This window comes from Phocoena sinus, chromosome 6, assembly GCF_008692025.1.
Source record: "Phocoena sinus isolate mPhoSin1 chromosome 6, mPhoSin1.pri, whole genome shotgun sequence".
In the NCBI taxonomy this organism is placed as follows: Eukaryota; Metazoa; Chordata; class Mammalia; order Artiodactyla; family Phocoenidae; genus Phocoena; species Phocoena sinus.
Genome location: NC_045768.1, coordinates 101,597,530 through 101,610,338, shown reverse-complemented (window position 1 = coordinate 101,610,338; position 12,809 = coordinate 101,597,530). Strand labels below are relative to the sequence as shown.

The 12,809-nt window shown below is 44.8% G+C and overlaps 1 protein-coding gene across 1 annotated transcript; it reads left to right on the top strand.

The window, feature by feature from the left end:
• The first annotated feature begins 240 nt into the window (after positions 1-240).
• STC1 (stanniocalcin 1) lies at positions 241-11,517 on the top strand. Its single transcript, XM_032636299.1, has 4 exons — positions 241-547; positions 2,565-2,707; positions 3,426-3,637; positions 9,752-11,517. The coding sequence occupies exons 1-4, from the start codon at positions 430-432 to the stop codon at positions 10,020-10,022; spliced, it is 744 nt and encodes a 247-aa protein (XP_032492190.1). The 5' UTR covers positions 241-429; the 3' UTR covers positions 10,023-11,517.
• The last annotated feature ends 1,292 nt before the right edge of the window (positions 11,518-12,809 follow it).

The following is a 12,809-nucleotide window of genomic DNA, read 5'->3' as shown; positions in this document are numbered from 1 at the left end:
GTGAAAATAGCTTTTTCACACATCTCTGCACACACAGTCACACACACGTATAAGACATTGGCAGCAGGTACTTTTAATTTGCTGGAAAATATTTCTAAGAAGTCAAACAGCTCCAGCCCAATGAGCATGCCCTCCGATTGGCTGGCCAGACCAGTTGAGGGACCTGATTGGTCCCTGATCCTGAGGACCGATAAGAACGGCTATAAAATCCCTGGGTGCAGCTCTTGGGCCCCCAGTTTGCAAAAGCCAGAGGTGCAAGAAGCAGCGACTGCAGCAGCAGCAGCAGCAAAAAGATCCTCATCAAATCCTCACCTAGGCTCTCAGTGTATCCAGATCCACATCTTCACTCGAGCCGGGAGAGGGAAAGAGGAAAGGGGGGGGAGGAAAAAAAAAAAAAAAACCAACAACTTAGCGGAAACTTCTCAGAGAATGCTCCAAAACTCAGCAGTGCTTCTGGTGCTGGTGATCAGTGCTTCTGCAACCCATGAGGCGGAGCAGAATGATTCTGTGAGCCCCAGGAAAGCCCGGGTGGCAGCTCAGAACTCAGGTAAGCGGCAAACCCAGGACCGGTTTCTCCCCCAAAGAGCTGTCCTCATTTGCCTCTCGCTTTTGCAACTGTGTCTGTGACGGCTGATCTTGATAATAAATGTGCTTCATGCCTGATGGCAATAAACTGCCAGGGTAATCCAATAGCCTTAGGAAGTGGAGCTCCTTTGTTTAATAAATTGCATGCAACTAACGAAGAAGCTGGGCGCTCTGCTGAGGGTATTTCATTGCATAAGCCTAGCCTGATTGCCTGAAATCTGGCACGTACCCTCTTGGCGGGGAGGGGGCGGGGGAAAGACTTGAATGTTGGCATGCTTCAAAGCGCTCTCTATACTTTCCAGAAGCTGAAGCTGATCTTAAGGTGAGACGTGACTTGTCTGATGCTGTCCCTCTTTCTTTACCCTGAAGACCCTATAACTTGACTTCCCTGCCCCTCCAGAGAACACACAGAAAGCTCCTCTTGCAGACTGATTTACGGAACCATAGCCCTCCAGTCTGACAAATCCAGGGCAGATTCAGAGAAAACCCTACACATCCCACCCTCGACACTGTTCCTTCTGTCCCTCCCTGCTCTCTCGGGCTCCATTCAGTCCCCACGCAGCCCCGTGGCTAGAGAGCCCCTCGAAAAAGAGTGTCTGTGAAACGTAGCAGCTATTTCTCCAAGGGAGAGGTCTCACTCTAGCCCTGACTCTTTGAGCAGTTAATTGTGTATTATCTTGGTCTCTAAAGGAAGAGAGTCCGTAGGAAGCCGGCATTGACACCTCTGTCTTTGGACTTCGCTTGTCCAGCTTGCTCCCCTTCCATGACTGCTCTCTCTCCCCCAACTGTCAGCAAAGATGGGCTCGCAGGTGTCCAAATGCTGCAGACGCTTGCTCCCCTCGGAAGAGCACAGGTCCCTGCCGAGAGGAGGGCTTTGCTTCACTTCCTTTTGTACTTAGTTGCTATAGAGATGCAGTGATTCACAATTCAAGCTTGCCAAAAACAATAGCAATCCTAATGCATATTAAAACTGCTTAAAGCAAAGTTATCATTTGAACCCGTGGAAATATATAATTAGGGAAATGACTTGTAACATCCCAGAGGCTGCGGGTGGTGGGAGGGGGAGGGGCCGCCTAACCGAACCGTGCTTTTGATCTCAGAGGAGACTCCTATGGTATGAAGGCTGCAGATCATTTCTCGCGGAGCTGCCTGCCAGAACACCCCTCTTCTGTAGGAGAGAAATTACTTTTATGGAAGATCTTATCCAGAATGTAGAAAGCCTCATGCAAGTTCTGTGCGGTTTTCTTCCAGTCTTGCACAAGTGTTGCCTTGGCCTGGTTATTCTACACCTGTGTTTCTTTTTTTTTTTTTTAAAAAAAAAGGGCTTTTAATATGAGAGAGATTATGCATACCTCTAAGCACTGTCCTATAGTGGGGGGTTGGGATGAAACATGAACGGATCAGATTTCTTTCTGCCAATAGGAAGGTAAGTTAAAAGCCCTAAATCAGAAGGGTCTCCTAGTGGACTCCTGGCAAATTCTTCTCTGCCATTTAGGCCAAAATTCCATCCTTCTGACTCTGGAGTGTATTTTTTGGAAGCCAAATGGATTCCCTGGTCCTTCCTCCTCCTAAACTTGACCACCCACCACTACCATCTACCTTCCCATGCTTTCAGCCTTTAAGGGATGCCCTTGGATTCTGCAGAGCTGCTTTAAGCACTGGGCATGCCTCATACTCCAACCTTACTTATCCAGCCACCAAAACTGCGTGTGATGGTGAGACCAAGAGAGTGTATCTCCGAGGGAAAACTCATTCCCTTCCTCCATGTTCTCTGGTTCTTATAAGCAAAAGGGATCTGTCTGTCCCCTCTCTTCTTCACTCCCACCCGGCTCGGAATGGTTCTATCTACTGGCCCCGTCACAGACTTCTAGGATAAATTCTTCTGACCCCTTTTGCTTGAATTTTGCCTCCACATCAGCTTGATCCCTCCAGACTGTCCTCACCGTTTGACCCAGATTGGATGGATTTGTCTCTTTCAGCTGAAGTGGTTCGCTGCCTCAACAGCGCTCTGCAGGTTGGCTGTGGAGCTTTTGCATGCCTGGAAAACTCCACCTGTGACACAGATGGGATGTACGACATCTGTAAATCCTTCTTGTACAGCGCTGCTAAATTTGACACTCAGGTAATAAGACCTTGACCCCTGCTCACAACTGGCTGCTTGTCTTTAACAGTGTATGAGACTATTGTTCTTAGGAGCCGGGCTTGTAGGGAACCAGCTCTGCTTCTCAGCCTCCCCAGTCTAAATTCTCATCTCAATTTTCAACGTGTGTACACACACACACACACACACACACACTTTTGGCCAAGAAACAGGTTCTATATAAGCCACTCTCCACCCACTCCAATGCACAATTGTAACAGGCTGACAGAGGCTGTCTTCTAAGGGAGGGGTGATGAGCGGAAAATCTTTGCCTCTTCAAGAGGAAATAAAAATGTTCTTCTAACAAAGAAGTTCTCACGAAGAGCCGGCATACTCGCTTGTTTTTTTTTTTTTTTTTTGGTTTTTTTTTTTACTAGCTTGTGATTTATCAAATCTCAATCCCAAGAATACAAAACCATATTATGGCTATTTTTAGGCTGAAGGGTGGTTGTTTATGGTTCATCTCTTTTTCTCATCTCATTTCATTTCCATGTAGCTCAATCCTCAAGGTAGTCTAAGGGAATAGGGACTTTTTAAAAAATCCTGCTCGCAGGGTACAGTTCGCTTATTGCAAGGACATGCAGCGAGGGCCATGAGACAGTGCCAAGGTGAGCCCCCTTAAGTTCCACATATCACAGGCCCTGTCCTCTCTTGTCAGCTCAAGCTAAATCTTGTCCTCCTACCCTCCCTTCCTCGGCAGGGAAAAGCATTTGTCAAAGAGAGTTTAAAGTGCATCGCCAACGGGGTCACCTCCAAGGTCTTCCTGGCCATTCGGAGGTGCTCCACTTTCCAGAGGATGATTGCCGAGGTGCAGGAGGAGTGCTACAGCAAGCTGAACGTGTGTAGTGTCGCCAAGCGGAACCCTGAAGCCATCACGGAAGTCGTCCAGCTCCCTAATCACTTCTCCAACAGGTACAAAATGAGTCCACTCGTTTGGCAGTTCGGGGGGAGGGGGAGTGGTTGGTCAGCAGAACCAGACACAGAAGGAGTTAAATTGCCACAGTGATGCTCTTATTTTAGCTTGCAGTCTTCCCAGCTTTTGCAGGAAAAAAAATATGTTTGTGATTGGTTGTGACAGCTCAAGCAGCCTGGATTTTTTTTTTTTTTCACTGTTATAGGAAAAGTCTCTCCATGCAGCTAATAGAAAACTTCATCCGCATGCATTGTCTATTTCCTTCCATAAGCCTGAAGGGAACTGTGAAGTTTATGGAAACAAGATTCTGAGACATCAAATTGGGCTGAAATCATGACTATGCACAGTACAACTGGCCATTATGAAAACCTTGGTCAAATGTCATAATGCAGAGTTTTAAAACTGCATATATTTGAGTCCATCCTAAGCCCAATCAGATATTTCGCTGAGTAGCCCAGAGCGAACCATCTGACTTTGGTGGGACTCAAATTTCCTTTGTGAAAAGTAAAGTTGCTAGACTAGATGATTCCCGTGGTCCCTTCCAGGTCTGTTATCCCGTTTGTCTAGTCCAAGATTTCCTGGAAGGGTGTTCTGGTGACTCCCCAGATCACATTCTCATCTTAGTATTCTAAACTGATCCCAAGCCACTGAGCTAGTGATATCTGAGCATCGTGCCTTTCTGTGCCCTTGACTCACTGTCTTTACCAGCCAGGTGTGAACATCTAAGACATGAGATGGCAGACATGCTCATTCCATGGCGTAGAAAGTTTCCTGGCAAGACCTGGGCGTCCCCATCTGTGATCAAGTTCAGAAAGGTGCTGATGGGGCTAGCATGGAGGCATGGTAGGGGCAGTGCAGAACGGTCAAGTTCAGCCTACTGTGATGCCACTGACTTGACTCCTAGTCCTGAAGTGCTATGATTCTTTGACTCTCCAGCCAAATCTGCACATATTCACAAAGATCAGACCTTAATGTGCTGTTCTGACCACAGGAGCGCTAACGCAGACTTACCTGATTAATTTCCTAGCCAGATGCTGCCACCCTTCTTCAGATACTGGCAATAACCTAGTCCTTCTGGGGCTTACCAGTGGGTTAGTCATGTACATACATGCAACTGGAAAACGGGAGAAGTAGCTCCTCCTCAGGGAAAGGTTAAGGCCTCTGACATTAAACTCTGTAAATTTCTGATTCACTCTTAACTATAGATCATTGTTCTTCAGAACCTCATGTCAGTTTATAAAAATCGTTTGTTCAGTCCTTGAAAGTGACTCTGTCGTGGTCCTGATTTTCTGAGAACAGGAAAATCAAATTCAGCATTTATCTCAAGTGCCCTGTCTCTTTAGTATGTGTTTATGTGGTAGCTGGGGGGCAGGAATATGTTAGCACAGTCATTATTCTAAGTTTTGATCTTTAATGGTCCAGTGACAACTCATGATCTATAATATGGCATGTGGCCAGTTTTGAGACAATACTAATATCTCTAATTCAACTGAGGTAGCGTCTTCCGTTAGGAAGAGGAGGTCTTACAGAAAGGAGAATACAGATTCTGGACCGGTGATCCTAACAATCTAAGAAGAGACTAGTAACAGGAGTTTTTAACCAGGCCATTGTTCTTTTCAATAGGTGCCTTGTTTTCACCACCTTTAGAAAAGGGTCACAGGAGTCTAGTTATCTCCCTTTATCATCTTAGAAGAATCATCCTTATTAAGGAAGGTCATCTCTTGAAGACTAGAATCCTCCATGCAGCTCTTACCTTTCTCCAGTTACTTCACTCGAACTGGCTCGTGTTATTCCTGCTCAGAGCTAGAGATTTCCGGTTCCATGCTGGGCTCGATTTGCTCTATTTAAGCTCTTCACTCCTCTGAAACATCCTGCTTTCCCAGCCTCTGTCCCACCATAGATACACGCTATGTTGTGCCAGTTGGCAAAGAATTGTGAAAGGAAGTAGTTACAGGTTCATTCCCCCTTCCTGTGACTTATCTAGCATGAGATTTGGGCCTGGGAGAATCCAAAAGCCTGTGACTGGACCAGGAGCCCGAACAGGGAGGTTTTCCATGACAGAAGTGCCCTTAGAACACAAAGGATAGCTGGAGTGTCCCCCTGGCTGAATTTGTAAACTCTACTTTCAACCATGAGGGAAGCAGGCACAATTGATCAAGCAGGCTGGACAGCATGAGGCCTGAGAAGAAATTAAACCAATCCAGATCCAGATGGGAAAACTGACAAAGCTTCCAACTCTCTAGGGCATGGATAGGGAACAGGAAACAGAAGAATAATATTGATCAAGGGAAACAAAGGACTATTTATAAACCTTCACACACAACTGTTCCTAGGCAGTATGTGTGTATTTGGGTAAGCATGGCTGAAACAGTAGCTATGGAGAATATCTGATCTTATTCTTTACGGAGGAAAGAAGTCAGTGATGGAATTTTCAAAGGGGGAGGAAAGAAACATGCTTTAAAGGGTCCTTCCAGGCTGGGTGATCTGAACACTTAGCCCATTAAGTCTCGGGAGTACATCCCACCACCACCCCCCATAAAGATGAAGAAAGGCACCCTCTTAAATAGTTGTAACTCTTCCTGCCAAGGATGGGCCTTAAGCAGAGCTGCACTATTTTTTTGTTCAATTGAGAAGGTGCGTATATACTGAACCCCAGAAACACAAAATGTCATAGCTGGAAATGACCATAAAGGTTATCTAGACTAACTGCCTCATTTTACTGATTAAAGAACAGAGACCCAGAGAGAGGGGTGACCTGCTGAAGGTCACACAGCTAGCCTACAATTCACATGGCCCTGAGCCAGGCTATTTGATTTCCACTTCAAAAATGGCAGCCACTAAAACCTGCAGATAAAATCCACAATCCAAAAATGGAATTCCCAGTAGAATGGAATAAATGTACCCCCTGGTGATCAACAATTAAATTTGTGTACAGCTCTCACCAATAGCTATAGTAACATCAAGTCTTGGTCCAAGACAGTGATCAAGGCATACATGACAATTGCTAAATCTCTTCAATAACCTCACTGAGTGGCTTAGAGATAGGAAAGGTCTGTCTCATCAGCCCACACAACCCCAGAGGTCAACGCCATATTCTGGTCCTCAATAGAGAGGTGTGGGATTGATCTATTGCTTGCTCAGGCAAACGGTGTTGTCATCAAGGCAGCCTGATAGGTTTCCCACACTTGGAGGAGCCGCTACTGGAACCATGGCTGTTATCTATTCCAAGGAGCTCTCTTAGCCTGCCCTTGCTGAGGTAACCAGCTCCATGGGAGAAGCTAAGGGTAGATTTGGGGGGAGTCGCTAAGAACAGTCAGGCTGGCAAGAGTCATCCTCAAGAAGCACCAAGAACAGGTGGCCTATCGGGGCCAACAGAGAAAGTAACGGTAAAGGTAGGCTCTCTCAGAGATGGAGAAGAGGTGTTTTGACAAAGTGGGGGCCAGAGGAACGCGTCTGACCTTAAAGAGGTGAGGCTAGTTACAGAAGCTTAGTTTCCTTACTGGTGTTAGACTTCTTCATCCAGATTTGAGTTTTCCATGTTGATATAAGGAAAGATCATCCTCTCCAGCCCATTTGGAAGATCATTTGGTGTGAACAGTTCTTTCTTTCTAGAAGTGGAAGGGTTAACTTCTAAGTTATAAAGTCCTTATTGAGGGGCAGGTAGATGAGGGGTCAGAAACCTTTTTCTCTAGGATCTAATCACCGTTTGAAATAGACAAAGAGATCCAGAGGACCCACATCCTAGCAGAGCCCACGAGATTCCTGGGGATCTGTGTGGGTGTGTAGATGTCTGAAGCTAATGGTACAAAGTAGTTTATTCTCAGTTTTTCCAAAACCACTTTTCTCCCCATTTCCCCATCCAAGTGAGATCTGCTTTGACTCATGTGCTTTATAATTCCAAAGGGTTGGAAAATGTGTCTCTGTGCCAGGGAATCCCAGTTTTACCAACAGCTGGATATAATCCTCCCTCGTGGGAGGGGTAGAGCCAGGACTATATCGGAGACCCAGACACATTTCTCCCTCTGTCCCCAGCTTGGTTCTGCTCCCTCACAGAAGGGTGATGGCTTTGCTTCAGTGCCCACATTCCACTCTATTTACTGTACATCCTTGAAAGGACCTCTCTGGGGGGTTAAGTTATTCTGGAAAGATGTTTGATCCTGTGCTCTGTGAGGTGAGTTAAAAATAAACAGGTTTCTTTTCACGGCAGATCTTGTGGTTCGGCAGTCCTCGGGCTCCTCTGAGGAAAGGGTCTCTCCACATAAATGCTGCAGATCACCGTCATTAGGACAGTCCCTAATTAGTGAACACAGAGCTAATGGGTTCTGACAACTGCCACCTCGAAATGGAGCAAATGCATCCCAATTCAAATTGGGAAATACCTGAAGTGTCTTCCCAAATAATAGGATGAGTAATTTATATGCCTTAACTATTAGAGAGTTTACTGATAAAAGGTCAATGACAAGGTTTAAGTGTGTTCTCTATGTCATAAAAGACTCCATCTTTTTTTTGGTAGTTCCCATGCTGTCTAACCCATATGTACTGATTTTTCAAAAACCTGCATCAAAGGGAGTATTGCCTAGGACTATTTGCTGTACAACATTTACACAATTGTTTTCACATCTTCTTCACTGTCACCTTATGTGTGGAAACATGTCCTGTGACTATTTAAAATGATTAAACCATGGTCTTCAGGAAAAAAAATATATTAAGACAGTTTTATCCTTTCTGAGCCATAACAGTTAGCTGCAGCATTTTGGAGGTTTAAAGAACTTGCACCAAAGATGAAGGAAATTTATGCCAAACCTAAATTCTTTTGTAAAACTTACCAGAAGACCTACAGATAATTTTTTCTTTTGGGAATCATGACATTGGAAAGAACTCTATTTTGAAAGCTCCATTCTCTCAGTGGCCACAAAAGAAATCAACAGAACGACAGTGTGCAGGTACTATAGCCCTAGGACATGGCACATGAGGGATACAAAGAATAAGGACACATATCCTGCCTTCAATAAGTTTACAGCCTAGTCAGGAAGATAAAACCATCAATAAACTATCAAATGCTGACCTGTACGATGGTAACCCAATATCTATAAAACATCCCAAAAAAGGAGAGGGCCACACAATCTAGAGCAGTGGGAGAAGGCTTTTTGAAACTACTGAAGCACAAACCACTAAGGATCACCAATCTTTCTATTTAAATATCCTTGTTGCCTGGCATCTGGCCCTCTGACTGCAATATACCTTTGCAAGAAGACTGAAAATGAGGTGAGACAACAGCCTTCAGAGAGGCTAGCCAAGTGTATGACAGGGAAATTAGACTGAGTAGAAAAATGCATGAGATACTGAAGACAGGGATCTCCTTTAAAAACAGAAATTTAGGGACTTCCCTGGCAGTCCAGTGGTTAGGGCTCCACACTGCCACTGCAGGGGGCACGGGTTTGATCCCTGGTCAGGGAACTAAAATCCCACATGCCACTCGGCACGGCCAAAAAAAAAAGATAGAAATTAATCAGAATATGCACACACACACACACACACACACACACACACACACACACCCCACCAAGAAAAAGAAAAATCGCAAAGAGGCACCAAAATAACTGCAAATGATTGCATCCATGTGCAATGACTATTAAAACATAAGTGTGAGGGTTGGGTCACCTCATACATTTGACTAAGTCCTGCTTCGACCACTAGCCCACTGTATGACCTCAGACAAGTCACTTCAGCTCTCCCACCTTAGTTTCTTCTCTATACAATGAAATGATGAAAGAGTCATTAAATCGTCTCTGTGATCCCACCTAGCTCCACGATTCTCTCTTTCTAAACATTTTAGACATCGCCACGAGCCTACTATTCAAAGTACGATCTCAGCCTCCTGAGCTCGAAACGTGAACACAGAGCTGTCTTGCACTGGGCGGTAAATCCAGGCAGCGCAAGCACTCACACTCAGAAGACACTGCCTAAAGGTTAGAAGCAAAAGCCACCTTCAGCTGAGGCAACTATTCGTGGGTGCTTCATCTGGCCGTTCAGGACGGGTGTTGACTGGAGCCCAGATGAAAGCCTGGGTCTTACCTTGCTCTCACCGAATGACCCTCTCTTTCCCAATGCAGATACTATAACAGACTTGTCCGAAGCCTACTGGAATGTGACGAAGACACAGTCAGCACAATCAGAGACAGCCTGATGGAGAAAATCGGACCCAACATGGCCAGCCTCTTTCACATCCTGCAGACAGACCACTGTGCCCACACACACCAGCGAGCTGACTTCAACAGGAGGCGTGCCAACGAGCCACAGAAGCTGAAAGTCCTCCTCAGGAGCCTCCGAGGTGAGGTGGCCTCTCCCTCCCTCATCAAACGCACCTCCCACGAGAGTGCATAGCCGGGGAGAGGTATTCACAACCTCACCAAACTACGATCATTTTAAGGGTGTTCGCTCACCAACTTCGAGTGAACTGTGCCTGGTTTGATTTTTTTTAAGTAGTTCCTATTTTCTATCCCCCCCTTAAAAAAAAAATTGCATGAAACTAGGCTTCTGTAATCAATCTCTCAACATTCTTCGATGGCGGCATTCTCACCAACAGAACACGTGTGATCTTTTCTGCCTCTCCTCAGGAGAAAGTGGTCTCTTTTACCACTTTCCTCTACCAGGTCTTTTCCCAGCTCCCCTCCAATGACTCTCAAACACAAAACATTCATGTAATTCCCCAGACTTTGTAATTTGAAGATGTGGAACCCTTTAGAATGGTTGCCCCAGTAGAGTTAGCTGGTAAGAAGCAACTTAATTTAAATGCATGTCTTAAAACGCTCATAAAGATGCTCAGTGGAATTCGTGTTATGAATCTGTGCTGGCCATGGACGAATATGAATGTCATATTTGAATTCTTGATCTCTCATGAGCTAGTGTCTTACGGTCTTGATCCTCAATGTCTAATTTCCTTCCCAACACATTTACCAAATTGCTCGAGCCTGGCTCTCCAACCAGACTTGGAGCCTGCCTCTTCTTGCATCTAATGAAAAACAAAAAGCTAACATCTCTATGTACTGTAACTGCTCAGAGCTTTAAAAGTATCTTTAACAATTGTCTTAAATCCAGAGAATCTTAAGGTCTAACTGTGGAATATAAACAGGTGAAAACTAATGTACTGTACATAAATTCCAGAGGACTCTGCTTCAACAAAGCAGTATATAATAACTTTATTGCATATAGATTTAGTTTTGTAACTTAGCTTTATTTTTCTTTTCCTGGGAATGGAATAACTATCTCACTTCCAGATATCCACATAAATGCTCCTTGTGGCCTTTTTTATAACTAAGGGGGTAGAAGTAGTTTTATTCAACATCAGAACTTAAGATGGGCCTGTATGAGATAGGAAAAACCAACAGGTTTATCTGAAGGACCCCAGGCAAGATGTTAATCTCCCAGCCCACCTCAACCCAGAGGCTACTCTTGACTTAGACCTCTCCTGAAACAGCTCTGTCACATCCAACTGAGAATTACAGGAACCAAAAAGAGCATCCCTTTGGGCTTGGACCACTTAGAGTGTGATAAGGCCTGCTATACCTTGGGAAGTGGCAGTTCTTGACTTTCTGCCTTTCATCAGTGCCTGGTACTCTGGCAGCCTGATGATGGGGTAGGAGGCTTTCCATTAACTCAATCAGGAATGAGTCAATCAGCCTTTGGGTCTTTAGTTTGGGGGACTTGGGGCTGAGGGGGTATAAATAACCCTGGGCTGTCCAGCCTTAATAGACTCCTCTTACATTTTTGTCCTGTAGCACGCTGCCTGCCAAAGTAGTCCTGGCAGCTGGGCCATCTCTGTAGGATTGCAAAAAAGAAAAAAGAAAAAAAAAAAATGAAAGAAAGAGGAAAAAAAGACCTGGCGGTTTGATCATTTCTGCCGTGATGTTTACAAGATGGCGACCACCAAAGCCAAATGATTAACCTAGCTATGAACAACAGTAGTTTCTCAGGGTCACTGTCCTTGAACCCAACAGTCCCTTAGGAGCGTCACTGCCCACCAAAGGTCAATGTTGAGAGAGGAAGAAGGAGGAGGGGTAGGACTGTAAGGGCCACTCCAAACTCGCTTAGGTAGAAACCATTGGTGCTTGACTCTCACTAGGATAAACTCCAGATTTGCCCAAATCGAGTGTTAGGGATGCTGGTGGGAGGAGGGAGGGCACATCCCCAGAAAAACAAAAAGCAATACAACTTTACCACAAAGCCTTTAAAACCAGTAACGTGCTGCTCAAGGACCAAGAGCGAATGCAACAGACCCAGCAGCAGCACAAGCGTGGCTGCCTTTGTCCCCACACAGCCTCTCAGCGTGCTGACATCAGATTGTTAAGAGCATTTTTATACTCAGAACTGTCCCATCCCCAGGTCCCCAAACATATGGACACTGCCTTAGCCTCTTGGAAATCAGGTAGATCATACTCTAAGTTGACTATCCCTCTCCCTCCCTCACCCATTCCTCCCCTGCAGGCAAGGCTGGCTTCTCCAAACCAGAAAAGCTATTACGGTTTTGTGTGTTGTGTCCATTTCTCAAACCCACTAAGCCAGGACCCCAATGCAACGAGTAGTCCATGAGTATTCCTAACAAAATTCTCTCTTACTTCCGTCCAGTGGATTCTCTTTGATTTGCTGTGACCTCTTCAAACCGTGGTACCCCCCCCTCCTTTTCTCCCCACAATAATATTTATATATGTATCTATAATACATATATCTACACATATGGAAAGAAGCAGTTCTCACAATGTTGCTAGTTTTTTGCTTCTCTTCTTCCCATCCTGCTCCCTCCAAGTCCCCCTTAAACTTCCAAAGCTTTGTCTTGTGTTTGCTGCACAGATTCCGGGGCTGACCTAGACCAGTTTGCATGATTCTTCTCTTGTGATTTGGTTGCACTTTAGACATTTTTGTGCCATTATATTTGCATTATGTATTTATAATTTAAATGATATTTAGGTTTTTGGCTGAGTACTGGAATAAACAGTGAGCATATCTGGTATATGTCATTATTTATTGTTAAATTACATTTTTAAGCTCCATGTGCATATAAAGGTTATGAAACATATCATGGTAATGACAGATGCAAGTTATTTTATTTGCTTATTTTTATAATTAAAGATGCCATAGCATAATATGAAGCCTTTGGTGAATTCCTTCTAAGAT